At 39.2% G+C, this 22,609-nt stretch overlaps 1 protein-coding gene across 1 annotated transcript in view; it reads right to left on the bottom strand.

The window, feature by feature from the left end:
• Positions 1-1,000: 1,000 nt before the first annotated feature.
• The window catches only part of LOC126752453 (hemicentin-1), a 204,393-nt gene continuing 182,784 nt past the window's right edge, over positions 1,001-22,609 (bottom strand). Inside the window, exons 5-7 of the mRNA XM_050463256.1 lie at positions 4,745-4,985; positions 1,545-1,642; positions 1,001-1,375 (exon numbers count right to left, since the gene is read on the bottom strand). Of these exons, the coding sequence (XP_050319213.1) occupies positions 1,110-1,375; positions 1,545-1,642; positions 4,745-4,985 (605 nt within the window). The 3' untranslated portion in view covers positions 1,001-1,109. The remainder of the gene's footprint in view (positions 1,376-1,544; positions 1,643-4,744; positions 4,986-22,609) is intronic.

The raw sequence follows: 22,609 nt of genomic DNA, 5'->3' as shown, positions 1-22,609 counted from the left end.
TTTTGAACCGGTTGATTGGCCACCAAGATCGTGTGATATCACATCGTTAGACTTTTTCCTGTAAGGATATGGTAAGTTTAAAGTCTATATGGACAATCCCGCTTCGATTCAGGCCTTGGAGCAAAATATCACGCTTGTCATTCGCCAGTTACCAGTCGAAATGTTCGAACGAGTCATCGAAAATTGGACTCAACGGATGGACCATCTGAAACGTAGCCGCGGCCAACATTTGAAAGAGATAAGCTTTAAAAAATAAATGCCAAAGAATGTGCTTTCAAATGATAATAAGCATTCCTCATTAAATTTGAAATTTCTGTGTTTTTCTTTAAAAAAGTAGGGAACCTCGAAATGGACTTTACTTTAATATATGGCAGACAGACCCCTGCAAGTGTTTTCTCTCCTTTGAGATTTGCAAATTGCGAGAATAATATTAACTCATTACTTCATGATTTTAATAACGTTTTCCAAAAAATTACAGACTACGAATGGAGTCCGTTGAAAATATAGTATGTCCTTTATAAATATTTTCATATTTGCAACCAACTAAGTCCAAAATTTTCTACATAGTCAAAACTTTGTTCCCGAAAAATTCACTTCCGTTGCGTATGCTTTATGTACTTGCATATACAAGTATATCTCTCGGCATCCTAGGGGCACAATAGATCTAAGGTCGCGGTGCAATCCTCATCTATTTATCTCTCGCTCTCAGTATATGGTATTTGTGCTAAGCTTTTTCGAACACCTAGCAACTGTTTACAAAACTTTACTAAAGAAAAGCAAAAAAAGTAACAATAGAAATAAAACAATTATTATGGTTTAAAAAATAAATTTGATTTAACAAACTTTACCGATTTAAAATAATTTAAGACTTACTTATACATATGTATCTACACCAGTGAGTATAACACTCATTTGTATTGCGAAGTAGTGGACTATTTAAATGCTTAGCTAAGTGTATATTATATGTACAGGATACCATTCTAAATAAGAGTATTAAAAATCTTTTGAATACAGTTATGAGCTTTATAGCCTTTTGGGTGCTTTTTAGGATGCCTTACATTTTGAATTTTTTATATTTTTTTTATTTTTTATATTTCAATGCCGCAACATCATGAGACTGAACCATAACAAATTTCTCTATGCAAAATAGTTTGATGTTCGATATTCACGACGGTGTTTGTTCGGCAACTTGCTTCCGGTAATGGCTGCGTCTTGCTGGGTGCCTTTGTTGGTATAAAGTGTTGTGACAATTTTGACGAAGATGTGGAGCACATCAACAGCCATCGCACTGAGAATGTGCCAAAAAGCAAGAGAATGTAGCAGCGAGTCTGTAACGGTGTGGCGGCACTTTTTTGCATAGCCGCAGGCGTTTCAGCTGAAAGGGAATGATGAAATGAAAAAAATATTATAAATAGATATATTTTTAGGACTTTTTAGGATCATCAAACATAACCTAACTTAATTTATTTTAAATATTTTAATAATTATTTCAGCAATTTCCTGCCATTTTCGCATTAAATTGTATTTTTTTCAACAAAACTTACCATTTATAACATTCACCATCACACTGGCAGCCTCGGCTGTGGTCGGCATACACGTGTAATTGCCGGAGTCGGCGGTTTGTGCATTCGCTATGCGCAACCTGCAATTAGCAGAGAAAATACAGAAATGCTTAATTTACCAGTAAATCGACATTTCAGCAGAAATAAGTAACGTTTTATATAGAAGTATTTTTGAGGCGGCTATTTTCGAGCGGAAGCGAACATCACATATTTTTACCGAATTTGGAAAATATTGCCAATTGAAGTTGGCCTTCCAACACCCATTGTCAATTTTTGAACTGATCCAGAAGTAACCCGATATGGTTAGTCGCCTTTTAACATCCAGGTCGAATCGCGGGCTGCGTTCAATACTCGGATGGCACAATCGCCCTGCAGTTTCGAGCGAATATGGGTAGGTTTTGCACCGCGTTTACCCTATTGGATAATGCGAATCCTCAGAGACGATGTAGAGTGTACACCAAAGAAGCGAAGAAACGAAAAAGCCCAAAATGAGTCATCAACCACTTCGTGCAACAATTGGAGCTGTGCCCATTCACTTTATGGAAGATTTTAGGGAATATGGTATATGGTATGTTGGTCCATTTTCGTGCCTGAATTTGGGGATGTTGGTGTGAACCAACGAATCAACGGCCTGTGGCATGGTCTGAAATAATGTGTGATTTAACACTCCCGGACTGTGTATTCTGGGGTTATATGAAGTCGCTTTTCTTCGCAGGTGATAAGATTGGCGCCGTGGGAGAGAATATTCGACGCGTTATTGTTGACATACGGCCCAATTACTCCAAAAAGTGGTCAAAAATTCTTGATCAAAATATTAAATTTTAACTGTTTTACTTCTTCTGGAAAACCACATATCTAAAGAAACACCCTTTATTACTGTTAACCAAATAAATGTCATTTTACTTCCGGCGCAACATGTTGCAAGAGTATAAAAATCAAACTTTGCTCACATTTCACACGCAAATAGCGCTTCCACTTCAAAGGCATTCACTGCGGTCACTATCCGCATTCATTTTAGTCGGAATCTCTTTGTCGTGGCTTAGTCACGCGGTTTGAATGCCACATCAGTTCAACTCCAACGATCAAGATATTGCGTATTCGCATTCCCAACACACTGCAGCCTAAATATATACACTTTTACACACACAAAGTGCTAACCTGTTGTTGATACACTACTGCGAGAAATCTCCGTACATCAAATTACATTTTTTTGTAGAAAAACTACATGACAAATTTTATAGAAAAGTACATATCACTTCTAACTACTTAAACTGTGAGTTCTGTAAATTTTAATGCATTTTTTTTAAATTTATTTAATTACTAGCTTCGGATTTTATATATTTTTTATTATTTTGCTATTTATTATGTTGTTAATATTTTATACCATATACAAAGGGTGTTTTTTAGATTTGCGGTTTTCATGAAGAAATAAAACGCATAGATATTTATGTTAAGGTCAATTGTTCGGCTTTTATTTTATTATACAGATAAAGGTTTGCCATTATGTTTTAAATATAATTTCGGGCAAGTGTCTATCACGACTAGCTCGAGTAAACCCCGGAGAAAAAAGTTTCGACCAGGAATTGGGGTATGTCACCTAGAAATAAAGCGTTGAATACTCTTTCAAAATCGTCGATCGTCTCGGATTCACCAGCGTAGACAAACGACTTCACATAATCCGACAAAATATAAACTAATAAAACCGTAGGATCTTGACAGTCACACCACAGGCCCATGACGCGAGATAATGCGCTCACCAAAAGTTTACTTCATTAAATTGATAATTTCTTCGGCTGCACCGCATGTAGAGCCGTCTTGTTGAAACCTCGTCGTTCTCGTCGAAAATCAGGTACGAAAAAGTTTTTAATCTAGCTCTATAGCGTTCCCCACTGACTGCGACATTATGGCCGGATTCATTTTTAAAGAAATATGGACGAATGACTTCCTCTGCCCATAGAGTACACCCAAAAGTGACTTTCTGAAGATGTAATGACATCTCAACAATGGCTTGTGAATTAACAAGTGCAACAAATTTATTTATTTTACGTAATTGGTGGACATCTCGTTTTGACCCTATGAGCGTTCGATTTCAAGTCTTGCACGAGTTGGCTTTCGATAGCCCGAAAACGAAGACTTTTATATGGAAAGTGAATGAGTAAAGCTTCAGTCGTAGCGCGCAATGCCAAATGAACTCATTGGAATCTTTGCGATACTCTGTTCCATAGCGACAACACCATCATCGGTAGGCACTGTACAGCATCTCTGAGGAGGCACCTTATACACCAGTGTAATCGTGGTACGAAATCGTGTTTGCTCGATTTAGGGCGAGTGTAGTGTAGAAAAACCCAATAGTCAGCTGGCAAGGTTATATTATATTCTCTAAATCTGGCCCACAGCAAGTAATCCCGTATCTCAGATCTCAAAATAATGCTCGCTGGGAAGAAAATTTTCGTTGAACGAAGTTGTGATCGCCGAAAATGAGGTCTATTTTGAAGCAAAGGGGCACTCGTAGTACAAAAATTGTAACAACAAGCCGGAAGGTCACTAGAAACAGGGAATGGCTCTAGAAATGTGTTTATGAGTGTTGTTAACTTAAAAATTTCAAAAGAGGTCTAGTCTTCTTAGTCACGCCTTGGAATAAATATATCATACATTTGTAGAACGCATACGATATATTTTTTATATAGTGATTTATCCTATGTGGAAATGAATGAATAAAATCTATGGGTTAAAATATAGCTATATGCGGGAAAAAGCAGGGAATGCAGGATTTAGCTTTATTTTAAAAGATTTCAATGAGCTTTCATAGTTAATAATATGTAAAAAATTGTTTTCATTACATATGTATTAAGTGGTATTAAGTTTTTGGACCATAACTCTAGAACTTATATTTCATACAAATTTTCTTCCAGAAGTCTCCCTAACTTAAAGTTTTTTTTGTGAACAGACTTTTTCAACTCAGTATATGTTGACCACCACAACGGTTTACAGCGACAGGATGCGCTTAAATGTATATTCATTCATATAAGAATGGATTTTTCTGTATTGCTCCATTGCATCAAACCGTCACTGGTAGCAGTGGTAAAACGCAGAAAATCGCTTCTTTTACCTTTCACCAGTTGAATACACTTACTTTTTCCCCATTAGGTGCCTTTTAGCGCCAATGGTTACGTTCTACTCACCGGCTTTGCAGCTTTTCGCCCAAATTCGATTCCATTGATATGCGCCGCATATCGATGGCTGCCTCATTCGGATGCGCCACAAAGGGTGTCAGCATGTAGTTGGCTCGATACCAATAGATAGGACCAATATCCGACGCCGACGACGGTTGCTTCACATGACAGGTGAGCGTAATGGCGCTGCCCACCTTCACATACAGATCGGATGGTCCGACAATCATTGCTTTGGCATCCGGCGGTGTCACTGCAACAAAAAGACAACAATAAACAAGTAAGACATTTATTTCTGTGATATTTATAGTGATTTATTGCTATTGCAGTGGGAAATTATTTCACGTAAGGGAATTTGCGTGGTTGAAGTTAGTTTTCATTTAATTCTGAAAAGAGTGAAATTAAGAAATCCAATAGATAACTTTTATAAATGTTTTTTTTTTAGAGACGCTTCTAATAATTGTAGAGTTTTATAAGAAACTTCTATATGTCAACAATATCTGAAAAGCAGTGACTTTGAGTGGCAAGCTATTCACCAATATTACAAATATTATTCTAAAAATTTTCAAGTTTCTCATTGTCTATAGTTCAAACTCACGATCTAAAAATGATTACGCAAAACACTGGTCATTGCTTCGAATAAAAAGATGACATTCGGTGCCAATCCAGAACTATACGGAGAATAATTCATCAAATCGATGTTTTTCGTGCCCAAGAATGCAGTTGTTTCAGAGCTCGCATTGCCGGAGTGAATGAGTGATAAGTTTTCAGTGGTTAGCTGTCCTGATTTCTTGAAAAACAACTGACAAAAGACTGGTTGTGTACCACTCAGACTTTCACGACTTTTCTTGACATTTCTCCCGATCAATCGACATGAGCCTTTTTTTGAACAATCGAGAAATTGTGTGTGATCCAACGTGAAATACATTTTTTACAGTCAAATGTCCATGCAATATCGAATGTATGATGGTCCCACTTATGCCTATAGTTACCTCTATTTCACTATAGGTCACATGACGATCTGGCAATATTATTTTGTTCACAGCATCAGTAGAGTCTGGAACAACAAATGATTTTGGACGACCTTTAAGAAAGCCGTCCTGAAGTGATATACATCCATTGAGCCAAATTTTTAAATATCAAAATCATTAACCGTAATATGCATGTATAAAAACTCCAGCCAAGCTGCCTGAGTTTCTGGTGGCTCACTATTGATCCGTGTGACTTGGCATGTTAGAATATAATTCTTCTCCTAAGGCCAAAGTTGACCGCTAATGGGCGATGACTTCCTTCATTCAAGCTTCCAATTGTTGTCAGTAAAGGTTCGAATTAAGACTTGTATCGTAGGTGAGCAGCTCATAGTAGTTCGTTCCTTGACATCTTGATATTGTTGATGGTTGGCACCTTGACAGTAACCAGCTGATTTGAAATTGCATCGATTATGTTGCGATTCAGTGGCGAATCGCAGTTGGAAAATCGGTCCATGAGTTTGTCATTTGTTTTTTTTTTAGTATTTCAAGTTGAGTACCTTAGAATTCTCACACAAATAAACAGTTTTTTCAAAACAACGCTACAAAAGTTGAACAATAGGGACAGCAAACGACCCCATATTTTTGCCGTTCTTTTGGCATTTCTCTTCAGTAAGGTTTACCATTTTATCATGAAAAGATATACGATCCAATGAGTTGAAATTATTAAAATTTCCTACCAAAATACGGAGTCAGTGGCCTCAACTTTAAGAGCACCGCGTCCAATTTATGGTCGTCATAATCGTCCTGTCAGATCAACAATTGCGCGTCTAGTGGAAAATTTTGAATCCACAGGCACAGTACAAAATGTTTGTGTGCCAATGGGATAAAGAAGTGCCTGTAGTGTTGAGAATATTGCTGGCGCTAGCGCCTCAATTGAATAAAACCCAAATCAGTCTCTCACACATGGTTCTCAAGCGTCTCTGTGACGTCGTTGTGGCGAATTTTGCGAAAAGATTTTAGCCTACATCCTGACAAGATCAAATCGACACAAGAACTGAAGCCGCTTGACTACCAGAAACGTCGTATGTTCGTGAATTGGGCTGAACATCAACCTGTAAATGATCCGGATTTTTATGGAAAAAGCATCTTCGGCGATAAGATTCATTTCTGGCTGAATGGCTTCGTCCATTAGCAAAATATGCGGTCTTGGTCAGGCAGCAATGCACGCCTACTCCATGAGTCATAATTGCATCCCAAAAAAATTACGTCATTGGGCCGTAATTCTTCCGTGATGATCAAGACCGTCACGTGACTGTGAATGGAAACCGCTACACACAATGCTAACCGAATAGTTTTGGCCCGAATTGGCTGATATGGACTTGGCCAATATGTGGTTCCAACAGGATGGCGCCACAAGCCACACAGCGATTTATTGAAAACCAAGTTTGGTGAAAGTGTTATTTCACGAAATGGCCTAGTCAATTGGCCGCCTCGGTCGTGCGATTTGATGCCGTTAGACTATTTTCTGTGGGATATATATGCCAACAAGCCAGAGACGATTGATGCACTTCGTGCGAATACCGAAAGTGACATTGCAACAGTATCGGCCGATTTATGATTGAAAACCAACGTAAATTGGTTCCTACGTCGGAACTTTTGCAATGGTGGCCATGCAAAAGAAATCGAGTTCCATATATAAAAAGAATTTCATTGATATCCTAAACTGTTTTTGTTTTATTTAAAAAACTTTTGTAGCGGTTTTAGACCCGTTATATTAGTATTTGAAGTGGTCTTGTCAGGGTTTCTTATAGTTCTCATATGTATAAATGCTCCAACATAGAGTAAATTCGGCTTTCTCAAACTGTTTGATGAGCATGCTTATTTCGTGGGTAGAGAATTTTGCCACCTGCCCACCATTTGCATGCTTTCTATCAATGATTCAAACCATTAAACAAATCATGAAACAGCAGAGTGATAGCGTCAACACTTTAGGAACCATTAAACTCACTTGAACTCATTAATGCATTTAAGCGCCATAGAGAACGTGCACAGCGCCAAACAAACAGCTGCCACTTGAACTCACGCAAACCCAAGGACACACAGGCATATACAGCTAATGCAAAGCATATCATTAAAGAGCAACAGTCGCGTGTACTAGAGATGATGACCAGCACGCTAACCGCAACCAGCCACCACGACAGTTGCACAGGAAGCGCCCCCGCTGACACAGGCCGGCGAGTCTATAGTGAATATGAATGAGTGAAAGCGGTTAGCCTACAAAAGAGCAACAATACTTGCGAGTGCTTGAGTAAACTGGATAGCGGCAGGCAGAAACTATTGTAGTAACCATCGATTAGCTCAACATCATAACTACAGATGTCATTACCCCCCACTTGCTCTAGCCCCTAGCGGCCACACAGTTAGCTACTGAAGTAAGAGCATATAAATAACTCAATCACAGCTGTTGTTGTGAAAGCAAGCCACTTGATCTCATCACTATGCGGTGGTCAAGCGAAAAACTGATGCTGCGTCAATAAGCAAGCAACGAGAAGATTAAAGCAAGGAAAATAGAAAGAAAAAAGCCAAATGAAGCAGGTGTAAGTATGTGAAATGTAATGAAACTGGAAGAAAAGTATGCGAATTAGCAACTTAGGCCTAAAATGTAAAACGAAATACTAAAGAGAAGAGAAAAAATGCTGAAAATGTGTTTCATCTTTACTGATGTAGTTGAAGAGAGCGAAATATACGTAGACAAGCCGAGGCACAAAAACACCATCGATGCTCTACAAATTGAAATGGGTGAAAAACCTGAAAAATTTGCACAGCCAAAAATGTTTATCACTTATGTATGTATGCGTGTTTAAGCGCACTTGCATGTAGCTGAAACCTAATGACTTTCGACTGTGAACCAACAGTGCGTATGAGTAATGTCACTACACAAGGCTCACACATGCACCTCTGCCTACAAGCGTTTACGCAAGCACTGCCGGCAAGTATTCACTGCCAGCGTGGAGAAAAAAACTACCTTAATGCATAGAAAAAATGGACCTTTTAGGGCAGCTTGAGCAAAAAGAGAAAAAAAGAAATATCATTCACTTAGTGCTTAGGCAAAATCACTTTTCACCTGCTGACGAGCTGCAGCTTTACGCTCTGCACTTACATATATGTGTATAAACACATATGGGGATGTGTGTCTGCTGCCAAGATGGCTACATTAAAGTATCAAAATACTCAAAACCAATCCGAATCAAATGGAAGTGCAGAAATGTGATGTGAAAAGCGTTAAATTAGTAGAAAAGAAGCAAAATTTCGCACCTAAGTGCATATGTGTGTATGTTTGGTCAACCAGTTAAATGACAGTTCTAAAGAAAATTTAACGCTAAATCCAAAATCTAGAAAAACTCGTAAACAAGGTTGCAACGAGCAATAAATAATACTCCTCACCGGTGAATTTCTGATATCATAAGCGGTATAAAAAAATTATTGATCCATCAGTTTCTATTGCAGCGATGTGTTATAGTAGTCCGATCTGAAAAATGTCTTCAAAAATTATACCGTTGCCTTGAATAGTTATCCGTGCCAAATTTTGTGACGATGTCTCGCGAAATAAAAAAGTTTTCCTTACAGAAATTTGAGTTTGATCGGTAAGTTCGAGCTGAACAATTTCTGCGGTGACTGTCTCTTTCACTTGAACAACAACAACTGCTAAATTCGTCGAAGCTATTTCGTCAAATTCAGAAGCTTGCTATACAAGCCCATACTTTATTATGATCGTTCAGTTTGTATGACAGCCATATGCTTCTTGGGAAGAACAGGATCGATATCTCGAAAATCTCATAAAAGTTTTTGTAGGAATTTTTTGTGATTGTGAAAGGTATTAAAAAAAAATAAACTTTTTCAACCTGCTTCTGGAGAAAATAGTTCGAGCTGCAGAACTAAATAGAGAAGGTACCATCTTCTATAAGAGTGTACAGCTGCTGGCGTATGCCGATGATGTTGATATCATCGGCCTCAACACCCGCGCCGTTAGTTCTGCTTTCTCCAGGCTGGACAAGGAAGCAAAAGAAATGGGTCTGGCAGTGAACGAGGGCAAGACGAAATATCTCCTGTCATCAACCAAACAGTCGTCGCACTCGCGACTTGGCTCCCACGTCACTGTTGACAGTCATAACTTTGAAGTTGTAGATAATTTCGTCTATCTTGGAACCAGCGTAAACACCACCAACAATGTCAGCCTAGAAATCCAACGCAGAATAACTCTTGCCAACAAGTGTTACTTCGGACTGAGTAGGCAATTGAGAAGAAAAGTCCTCTCTCGACAAACAAAAACCAAACTCTATAAGTCACTCATAATTACCGTCCTGCTATATGGTGCAGAGTCTTGGACGATGTCAACAACGGATGAGTCGACGTTACGAGTTTTCGAGAGAAAAGTTCTGCGAAAGATTTATGGAACTTTGCGCGTTGGCCACGGCGAATATCGCATTCGATGAAACGATGAGCTGTACGAGATATACGACGACATCGACATAGTTCAGCGAATTAAAAGACAGCGGCTACGCTGGCTAGGTCATGTTGTCCGGATGGACGAAAACACTCCAGCTCTGAAAGTATTCGACGCAGTACTCGCCGGGGGAAGCAGAGGAAGAGGAAGACCTCCACTCCGTTGGAAGGACCAAGTGGAGAAGGACCTGGCTTCGCTTGGAATATCCAATTGGCGCCACGTAGCGAAAAGAAAAAACGACTGTCGCACTGTTGTTAACTCGGCTATAATCGCGTAAGCGGTGTCTACGCCAATTAAGAAGAAGAAGAAAGATATTAAACATTTTTTCTTGCTTAATAATATTTAAACCATATCTACTTTTTTGTCTACGCCAATGAAGAAACAGTACCATATAACCGATCTTTTCAAGATAGACGACGTAGATGGCTCCTTGTGAATCTCAAAAAACAGTTGATCTCTGGTATACTTGTATAACAGTGTACCCATATTTCATCGGTGATAACGACATAATAGAGAAACACTTTTTCTCTACTCTTATTTATCATCAGGCACTATTATGAAGGAAGCTTCATCATATACAAGCGCTCTTTGATTTGATTGAGAGAGTTCCCTTCGAAAAACAAGCAACGAATCACTGTCCGCTTTTCCGCTTTTCTAAAATCAGCGGAAACGTTTTCCTCAACAGAGCTCAGATCAAGCCTCCGGATAGATCTTTGTGTAGACTCTTGTCTTATGACTAACTATTCCATGTACACTTTCAACGGTTTTATTTTTCTTCTTCATTGACCTAGACACCGCTTAGGCGGTTATAGCTAACTAACTAGCTTTAGTATTTGGACTTTGTTTGCAGAGAAAAAAATATAGCAGCTGTAGCTGAGAGTGTACTCGAAAGCCGTGGAAAGTCGATTTGGTGCTGTTCGCAGCAGCTCGGACTGACGTATTGAAAGACTTGGCGCCTTTTTCGTCGAGATCTTATATTGAAAGCGCACAAAATACAGTTTGGGCTCTTGCAACCTGAAAAGAACCACGAGTTATCATTTCATATAATAACTCACTATTTGATGCCTGAAATTGAAGCTCTTGACCTTGGCGCCATTTGGTCTTAACAAGATGACGCCACTTCCCACACATCGCATCAAATTGGTTTTATTGGAAGAACACTTCCGTAAGCAAAACTTTTCACATTTTAGGCCGGTCGATTGGCCGCTTAGGTCGTGTGATATTGCACCGTTAGACTTTTTCCAGTGCGAATATGTGAAACCTAAAGTCTATATGGACAATCCCGCTTTGATTCAGGCCTTGGAGCAAAACATCACAAGTGTCATTCGCCAGTTACCAGTCGAAATGCTGGAACGAGTCATCGAAAGTTGGACTCAACGGATGGACCATCTGAGAAGTAGCCGCGGCCAAAATTTTAAAGTGATAACATTCAAAAAATCAAAAAAAAAAAAACAAAAGTTGTGTGGTTTTTCTTTAAAAAAGTTGGGGATCAAGAAATATAGCAATAAATATTATGATCACCAAAACATGTGTACACGACCAGGAAATGCTCATTGAGTAATTGAAGTGTTTCAAAAGCTGGATGACATGTGGCACCAGCTGGTTGAAACCACATATCGGCCACATCAGTATCATCTAAATCGGCAAAAAAATGGGTTAATGTCGCAATATCGAGCACCAGTATCACTTTTGACTAGCTTCAAAATGAAATAATTTCTTAATAAACAAAAAAATTGCTTTGTAACGGGTTTTTGAACAAGAGCGCTACGAAAGTTTAAATAAAGCAAAAACGATTTGGTTTATCAGTGAAATTCTTTATTTCTGTTAAAGTACACTCAATGTCATTATGTATGGAACTCAATTTCTTTTGCACGGCCACCACGGGCACGTTTGCAGAAGTCCAGACGCTGAACCCAATTTTCGACGGTTTTCAAGCATAAACCATACGAAGCTTGTAACATTCGTTGTGTGGCTTTTGGTGCCGTCCTGTTGGACTTGGATAATATGTGGCCAAATCTATATTATCTAATTCGGTTCAAAAATATTCCTTTATCATTGATTGGTAGCGATTCCCATTCACAGTAACGTGCCGGTCTTGATCATCATCGCTCCAATGACGCCGCTGTCCCATAAAACGCACCATACCGTAATTTTTTCGGGATGCAATGGTGACCCATGGAGTACGTGTGGGTTGACGAAGTCATTCAGCTTGAAATGAGCCTCATTCTGAAGATGATTTTTCGATGAAAATCCGGATCATTTTCTATTAGTTTCTCAGTCCAATTCAAGAACATTCCACGATTCTGGTAGCCCAGCGGCTTCAGTTCTTGCGTCAATTTGATCTTGTAAGGATGTAGACGAAGATCTTTTCGCTTATTCGCCACAACGACGTCACAAAGTTTCCCAACGCTTGAGAAAGACATGTGAGAGACTGGTTTGGGTCTTCATCAAAGTTGAGAAAACTGACTCCGAATTTCCGCAGTAAATAGTAATAATTTCAACTCGTTGTTAGATCGTATATCTTTTCATTATGAAGTGGCATACCTTACTGAAGAGAAATGCCAAAAGAGTGTCCCTATCGGTCTACTTCTGTGGCGTCGGTGAAAAACCCTTTAGATAAAAATTCAAAAGCAAATTTATAAAATCCCCAATTAATGGCAATTCAAAGTTTCGCAGCAATTTCTGGTGGCACTGTGCCACAACACACACACCAAACACTAAGTAAGTGTATATCACACACTGCAAGCGCTTCGTAAAACGTATAAAAAAGGACATCGTTAGCGTTGATGGGCGCGTATTATGTCGGCATTTGAAGTGCTGCTACTTCTTTCCATTGCGACTATCACTTATACTCGCATGCCCTTTCACCTGTCTGTCTGCACGTCTAAATGCCTTTTCGGCCCAACTACGGGGTTTTTGTTCACTGGCGCTCCCTCTCACACTCTGCCGCTCGTTGTCAACACTTTTTGCTCGACACTTTGTGCCGACGTTAACGATGACGACGATGAGTACAAGTGCATCGCACTACATTCAACCAACTCTGTGTACGCTTGTGTGTGTGCGGGGGTGTGTGCGTATTATGTAGGTGCTCATCAGGAGTCAACAACTCAAACACTAACAAATGTTGTTTTTGTACTCGGTGCACATTCATCAACTTACAACAAAGCTGTGATAACAAAAAACACAATTTTCAGCCGCTATAACTGTACAAGTACGAAAAATGTTCGTAATCTGACGATGACAGTATGTCATACTGTACGAGTGTGTTCGTTGTTGTTGCGCTTGCAGGCATAGTTCCACTGAATGAAAACGAGCGCCTTAAGGTAGGCAATATTTCATCGCACTCACACATATACATACATTTACTTAGCTGTGTTTGTGTCTGGTGTCTTTACACAGGTGTGTTTTATAGATGTGTGTGCGTGTGTGTCGAACAGCTGCTTTGCCTTTGTATCGCTAGAATGCGCCACGAATAGTTTGAGTCTCGACTGAGTTCGACTGCAATGCTCAATCGTCATGTGTTGATGCGTGTAAAAAGCTGGAATGAAACTTAATTGAAATCCTTGCCGGTCTCTGTAGAGAAGTGTACGCAAATTGAGACACAGCAGTCATGCAAAAAATTGTATGTGTGTGTGTTCAGTGCAATTTGTTTATAAACTGCACAGCGTTACTTTGATCGATTTCAAGCGGAAAATATTTCTTGGAAATTTCCACCAGCGAAATAAATCAAAGTGACGAGAGCTAGTTATCTTTCGAGAGCACTTTTTCTTTGGAATTTTATAAGTGAAACTAGCTATGCACAGTGAAATTAGCTTTGTCATCCCCAGAAGGAAACGATATATAAAGGATGATCCATTTCGAGGTTCCCTACTTTTTTAAAGGGAAAACACAGACATTTCAAATTTAATACGGAGTGTTTTTATCATTCGAAAGAGCATTTTTTGGCATTTATTTTTTGAAGATTATCTCTTTCTAGTATTGGCTGCGGCTACGTCTCAGATGGTCCATCTGTCGAGTCCAATTTTCGATGACTCGTTCGATTATTTCCACTTGCAAGTGGGGAATGTCACATGTGATGTTTTGTTCCAAGGCCTGATTCGAAACGGGATTGTCCGCATAGAACTTAAACTTTATACAGAGTTTGTCCGGAAAGTAATAGGACTGAGTCCATTTAAAAAAAATTATTGAACCAATCGTTACAGTTCTTTAAAAACTTTCAAAATAAGCTCCTGCTGCGTTGATGCAGCCAGCGCGATTCCCAAGTATTGAAGGCGTCACGGAACGCATTCAGCCTTGAGAGCCGAGGTGCATGCTGCTTGGATCCTCTCTGTCGTCTCAAAATGCTTGCCTTTCATCGGCCTTTTCAGGCAGGGAAACAAAGAAAAAAGTCCGGGGGCCACATCTGGGCTGTAGGACAGCTGCGGAAGCGTTGGGATGCCTGCTTGGTTAGGTAGCTGTTCACAAGAAAAGCGGTGTGAGCCGGGGCATTGTCGTGCACTTTTGAGACCATCTTCGCGTACACCTTGCGCATGTTCAAGTGCTCCGTCACAATGTTATGAACCACAAATTTTGATTAATTTAACATCTGGGCAATTAAACGATTAGTCGACGGTCTGAGTTCAAAACTTTGCGCACAGGAGTTTCGGAACGTACCTATAAAAGTCATAAGTAGCTTTCTATCGAGATATTTTGATTTAATCTCCTATAAAATTGGAAAGCTCCGCAGCGAAATCAGCTGCCAGCTTGCTGACGTTAGGTGAGTTTTCCGCAAGTACTCACCGGCAGAGCTCGATAAGCAGGGAATCGGTGGATAGAAGGTTTCAAGTGGTTGGCGCAGGAGTACGCGACCCATCAGCAGAACTTTAACAAAATTTACGAACATGGAAGAAAAATGGCTGATGAAATGGACGCCGGCATCTATTGTGCGGAGCCACATTTCAGGCGACCCTTACTTTCCGTACTATATCCAGCGAAGCAGCTGAAGTACTAGCTAGTATGTCGCCAATAGACATCCAGGGAGACGAATTCACGAGATTATTAAAAAAAGAGAGAGAGAAAGAAGAACATAATTATATGGCAGCAATGGTGGCAAACCTTAACCAAAGGACGATGGACCCACAGACGTATACCTGACATCCATACGTGGATAACTAGACAAAATGGGGATCTCGATTTCCACCTGACCCAAATATTAAGCGGCCAAATTTCAAAATGACGTCAGCCCGTATTGTACGATATATACGGAGTCCATAGAAGACTCGGAACACGTGTTTTTTCCATTGTCCTCGGTTTTTAAACATAAGGGAAAAGTTAGAAACTGCACTAGGTAGTAGTTTAATGGTGTAAAATTTTATTACACTTATGTGTCAGTCCTCTGATAAGTGGAAAGCTGCTAGCGAAGCGGCAACTTCCATCATGACTAAATTAAGACAGTTACAGCAGAATAGGCGTCAGTTCGTTCGTGCAAGGGAAGGGGACATAAAATTTCATGTCACTCCCACGAAATAATACCTTATCTGGTGGTTCCAATGGAGAGTCTTGAGTTGGGAATAGGTTAGGTTTAGCGGATTAAAGTTCCGCACTCCGGTTTTTGACCGTTCAAGCTCCCACAATAGTGCAATGTCTTCTAGTCAGGAGTATTTGCGGTTAGGAAAGCTGCTGAGTTAGAACACGTTCTCTGCTTCTGTCCGGTATTATCTAGAAGTTGGACATCTAGAAGCTTCGAACCCCAATAGACTAGATGAGATATTAGAATTATATGTACATCAAGTTTCTATTTATGTTTCGTAAAAAGCGTTGACCATCTAGTATTTAAAAAGACTTGTATGGTCTATGTATGGCGTGACAGCCAGCCAGTTCAACATAAACTAAACTAATCACCCACTAAGCTGAAGTACCACTTATTTAAGTATCCACAAGAAGTAACAAACGAGCAAAGTGCAAATTGTGGAAGTATAAAATGTTCGGCCTTTACTTTTTTTATGCATTATCCAATTTTGTAAACACTTGTTGGTACTTCACATTCATTTAATTACTACAAATTGCAACATTATTGAATAATAGCTACACTCTGAGTTAGATTTGATATCCTTCACTTAACAGCACTTAAAGGTGCTTCCCTTTAATCAATCATTTTAGTTACTCCAACTGTTTTGCTTTATCAAAATTATTTGGCACACAAGTAACTAGCAAAATAATTGAAATTCTCGTCGGACTGCATTAGACTGGCAGAGGCAGGAGTTTTATTTTAATTTAACAGCCACAAAAAAATACTAAAATAATGGCAATAAAAGCGTTCTTGTAAACGGAAATTACCGAACACAAATGGCTTTTAACTTCAATCATTTACATACAAGTATGTTGGCATGTTGGCATGTCGGTATGTGGCTGTGTGTGCGAACGCATAGTTAGTGTTTCGTTGCTGTACAGGAAGCATTTTGCGTGCAATGCTCTCAAATGCAATTACTGTTATATTTGAATACATTATTGCGATGGCTCTTTTATCAATAGATATTACTGGACACTCACTCATGCTTGAGTGCATACAAACACGACCGCATGCAAAACTCAATCATCTATACTGAGCATTAGGGTTGCACTCATTGGTTTGCACATTTACAATTTTTATACCCTGAATGGGGTATATTAAGTTAGGCACGAATTTTTTAACAGCTAAAAGGAAATTAAGAAGAAAAGGAAATGTTTGAAATTCTATAACGTATATATAAAAGGTGATCTCCCTCTTAAAAAAAAAAAACACAGAAACTTCAAATTTAATGGGGAATGTTTATTATCATTCGAAAGAACATTCTTTGCATTTATGTTTTGAAGATTCTCTATTTCAAATGTCTCAGATGGTTCATCCGTTGAGTCCAATTTTCGATGACTCATTCCTACGTTTCGACTGGTCACTGGCGAATAACATGAGTGATGTTTTGTTCCAAGGCCTAAATCGAAGCGGGATTTTATTAACCATACAGAAAAAAGTCTAACGATGTGACATCAACACGATTTGCCATCGCTGTCTTCATTATTTGCACGACACCCTTGCCTGTTTCTAGGGATTCCTCTTCTGCCCGACATATTTATTTAATGTACTCTTCATTCGCTAAGTTTGAGGTTCTTCTGTGGTGGCAACTGGCGTGCTCTCTTTTCTCCAGTTTTGTCGGGTTGTTTTAGAGTGATGGTGAGTGTAGGGAATCTAGGTATCTTACTACTTCTACCAAAGGTGGCCCCTTATTCCTCGTCTTGGACATTATTGTTATTCTTTCTGTAGATGTTTTTGTTGTTGTTGCGGTATGTTCATTTTTGCTCTAATAGGTCTCCGCTTCAAGTCGCTAACTCCGCACGTTGTAGCATTTGCTCTTTATGAACCTCGTGGTTGTCTATGCAAGCAGGGAGGCCACGCGAGGGTTGACACAAGTCCTTTTAGGAGTTTATGTTCAGAGATTGGTTCGGTCACGAATCAGGAGTTTGTCTCAACTAAACATATACGGCCAAAGCATTATGGCGACGTGCATTGAACGTACTTGAAGTCCTGCCAGGAATTTAATGAGATGGTGGTGAGAACAGTATTAGTTTGCCAACCATTTCGATAAGATGTCACTCTTACCTACTGTGATGATAGAATACTGTCCTCACCTGCGCTTTGTCAAACTAATCCGTTCGGGGTTTCCAGTACGCCATAATCAGAATCTTGTTGTATCCCTTTCGTCGGAAGGTTCTGCTTCGATGCGACTCCGGTGGAGGTTGTAGACGCTTATTTAAAGGCGGCATCTATTCGCTGGAAGCTCATTGAGCGTATGAGGCGTTTTGACTCAAATACCTCCTCTCCTGCAGTTCTTGGTCGGAGGCTGCGAATTACTATTAGCAGCTAACCTACTTAGCATGGACCGTCCACTATCCGCCAGCTATGACCACGGAAGTAGCCTGAGCTTAGCCTAATATTTGAAGCGATAAATTATTATACCATAAAAATGAATTTATAAATTTTATTGATCTTAAAAGCCTTATTATTAAAATATATTAAAATTGTTCATAGAAATCGTAAGGCATGGAAGCTGCTCGAAACCGAATCTTTACTAAAATTTTATTTTGCACAGAAAGAAGTATTTCTCCATCAAAGAGAAACGCCCAAAACAACAGCGCATATGCCAGTAGACATGCCAGCGCAATTTTCATTGCAAGTGCTGCCAAGTTGTTTCAGTTCAGCTGAACGAACTCGTTCGATTCGCTAATCTCAAGCGCTTGGCAGATCAAAGACAGCTTGAAAATGTCTCAATATATAAGGTGAAAGTTTATAATGTTTTCTTATACAGAAGTCTATACCTGAAATATATGCTCGATGAAGCTTTAAGAACTTTTTCAGCTGTGTAAATATCACTAGCAAAAACGGATAACCCTAATATAACCATAAAAATTATGTGTCTGTAAACATGTATGCAACTAACTGTCTATATGCATATGTATACAAAAAGCTTAGTCTATTCATCGAACTTATTAGAGCCGTCTCAGGCGAAGCTCAGTCACTTTTGTTTCGGAACGTCACACAAGCCGCCAAACCAGAGCGTAGGCATTAATATGTATGAAGTAACCATAAATGGCTTTTGGCACAAACAAATTGCTTGTGTGTACATAAATGCTTTTATATATATATACTATATATATATATATATATATATATGTATATAGAAAGGTTATATGTAGCATAACATGTTCGATTACAGACATATGAAGTTCTACTTTCTAACGTATTACCTTCGTATCTGCAAACTACACTCCCTGCAGTGACCACTCCAGTGCTCGACATTACAATACAATCGCTTGCTTGCATTTGCCCCTCATTGCATTTTTATCGCATCATTGGCCCCTTCCCTTTAGGTATTGACCAATTACAGGTAATAGCAGCAAAGTGGCATAATGGATATGGAGAGTTAACTAAGTGACCAAGGGAAACCACTGCAACATTGCTTTTAATATTTATTGCACATTTTATGTTTTGTAGCTGGTACAATGCATAATCCTTGACTCCTTGCCGCTTTGCCGCTCGTGTCGTCGGGCACAAAATGCCTTTAAACCATTTCATGTTGATACTTCGTTTGTGCAGCTCGTTGAGGCTTGTTGGAGTGTTGATATCCAATGCGCTTGAGGGAGTTAGTTGATTGAGCACCACTTGAGATGTTGCTCTTCGCACTCAAGTGGTATGTGAGCGCTTGAACGGCACTCACTCTCCTACATATTTGTAGGCATATGCATACATACGTACATATATAAAAGGATTTTATATGCATTTATTCTGTAAGCAAAGCTGTAAAATGCCACACTTTTGTAAGCAAACAAGCAAATTATTAATAATTCAAAAATTATCAATTTATAATTACGTGGCGTCAACTTGATGAGTTCTCAGAGCTCCAGAAACAACAAACAATTTAGTTAAGTTCTATCGAATTGGTAATCGCCTATACTATAGATGAAAGATCGGCCTTCAGTAAAGGAGTTATTCCTTTTTCCCTTGTCTCAGCCCTTAGTACTTGGAGTACTCAAGCCGTAGCCGTCACATCGAATATGATTTTTGAATTTGAATGACATTATTATACTCTTATTAAAGTTCCAACTTTTGTAATATTCATAACATCTAATTTATAAAGGTTCATAGCTACTACCAGAACCTAAATTCAGTATTACCTTCTTCTTTACTGGGGTAGACACCGCTTTAGGTCAATCGGTTATAGGTCAATCAATAACAGCACATCAGTTGCTTCTTCTTTTCGGTATTTGGCTTCAATTCGTGATACCAAGTGCAGTGAGGTCCCTCTCCATCTGATCTCTCCAACGGAGTGGAGGCCTTCTCTTCCTCTGCTTCCACCTGCGGATACTGAATCGAAAACTTTTAACGCTGGAGTGTTTTCTTCCATCCGGAAAACATCACCTAGCCAGCGCAGCCGCTGTTTCTTGATTTGCTGAATTATGTCAATGTCGCTGTATATCTCGTACAACTCAACTTTTCATCGACTGCGGACCATAAATGTTTCGCAAAACCTTTCTCTCGAAAACTCCGACATCCGACTCATCAGATAATGTTATTATCCATGCCTTCGCTTCATATAGCAGGGCGGAATAATGAGGGACTTATAGAGTTTGGTCGTTTTTTATCTAGAGAGGACTTTACTTTTCAATTGCTTACTCATCCGAAGTAGCATCTGTTGGCAAAACTGATTCTTCGTTGGATTGTTGTTGGTGCTGGTTCTAAGACAAATGAAATTATCTACGACTTCAAAGTTATGACCGCTAAGCCAAGTCGGCGTGCTACAACAGCTGTATACTCTTCTAAAAGATTGTACATTATCTATTTAGCTCTGAAACTCGTATTATTTTCTGCACGGATAGGTTGAAGAGTCACACGTTAGGGAGTCCCCTTGTCTGAGACCTCGATTGGTATTGAACGGCTCGGAGAGGTCTCTCCCGATCTTGACTGAGCTTTTGGTATTGCTCAACGTCAGTATACACACCTATATTAGTTTTGCGGGGATACCAAGTTCAGATCCAGGATTTTTATGTCTAAAGCAACACTGATAAAATAAGTTTGTTGTCGGTGAGCCTTATTCTTTCACACACTACGCTTGGCAGGACATTATATGAGATATTAAAGAGGCATATCCCACGGTAGTTGATACAGATTGTGGGGTCTCACTTTTTCTGGATTAGGCACACCATATTTAGGTTCCATGCTTTCATCAAATTTCACTGCCGTTCAGCAAGCTGAAGAATAGTTCTCTCCATATCTTCAGTATGCACTGAACATCAGCCACTAGATCACCACTTTGGGTCCTAAAAGAGTATATTTCAGTCCTGAAACCTTGTCGGCCATATTTAGCCATCATCTAACATATACTATATATTATATATATATAGTATATTGACACTCGTTTCTTTGGTTTAAAAAGTGGTTTTTAAGCTGGATGTTCTGGACAATTGTTTATTTGATTTTTTTTCTTCAATCAGGTTGGCGAATTGGCCTTAAACGATAGTTGATTTCGTATGAAAACTGGGGAGAATCGATCTTAATGTAATTACTGAAAGACTCTCTGCTTAAATTCGTGGAATGCCCAGCGTCGCTCTTAATTTCGGATATTTGGGATCTAAGTTTTGGAAGTCCTACTATAAAGCTTGTGGAATGTTAATCTCAATGCCTCTGTTTCCCAATTTTATGATTGGCAGTGTATTAAGACCAAGTAAGTACTTTCAAAAATGAATCTCCTAATTAGAAGAAAACTTTAAACTAAAAGAACCATAAATATTCAAAGCTGAACACACAGTTCGCAAATGCAACATCTTGCGTCCGACCATAATTTAACAAAGGACTTAAATGTAGCGACAAAGAAAATAATAAGAATATAAGATTATGTCTGAGAATCAGTGTATTGATTTAGAAAGTGAAATTCGATTATTTGCACAGTTGCGCAATAAGTTGATGTGCTGAAAATAGCCCGAATGTGGTATTGGTAACATTTTCGCTTTCGATTTAATTTGACGAAGCCAATAAAATTTTATTCAATTTGTATACTTGTATATGTGCCGGTCTATGTCTGTTCAATCGAAATGAAAGTAACAAGGGGCACTTTCTTTTTCGGAAGGACGACGAGGGTCATAACCCAGTCGACATAACCACTGCAGCGACATATAAAAGTTGAAAAGCCAATTACACAACAACGAAAACCAGAAAGGTCATAAAGGCCAATAGCCAGCCAAACAGTCATTCAGCCATTCGGACAGTCGTTCGGTACGTCTAACGGTCGCTCGAACGGATGTGCAGTGACGGCTGAGTGCGCCAGTTAGTTAAAAATAGATTGAAGAAGATATAAATGGAATTGAAGGCACTGTATTGAAAGCAAATCCAACCGCCTTTGCGGTTTAACACATATGTATGGCATGTACTCGTACATATGTACATATATGCCGTATATTGCGCAATAAAAATATCACACGACACAAGCGAGTGCGCCAACACACACACGCATACATACATACGTACCATGCATCCCAATGTAAGTGGCACAATAAAAGTCAGACTAATGGGCGGGGCTTAGAAAGTGCGCACAAATTAATGGATCAACGCATCCGTTGACGAACACACATACACACATACATATATACAAAGTTCACAATCGGCAATTCAAATATTTATAGGTTTGTGTATGCGTAAAAGCTAAACCGCAAGGGCTATATCGATTTAGTTGAGCATTACAATAATGCCATAACTCCCAAAGCTTTGAAATGCATATGTGAAGGTATATGAGTTCGAAGAGTACTCAGCCTACAAAAGAAAAACGAAAATTTTTAAGAATCGCGCTTTATTTTCCAGACTATGCTTGTTAGCTCGACGTACTCGACACTGCGATGTTC

This window comes from Bactrocera neohumeralis, chromosome 3 (assembly GCF_024586455.1).
Source record: "Bactrocera neohumeralis isolate Rockhampton chromosome 3, APGP_CSIRO_Bneo_wtdbg2-racon-allhic-juicebox.fasta_v2, whole genome shotgun sequence".
Lineage (NCBI taxonomy): Eukaryota > Metazoa > Arthropoda > Insecta > Diptera > Tephritidae > Bactrocera > Bactrocera neohumeralis.
The sequence above is the reverse complement of the archived record's forward strand: the minus strand, read 5'-3'. Positions and strand labels throughout refer to the sequence as shown.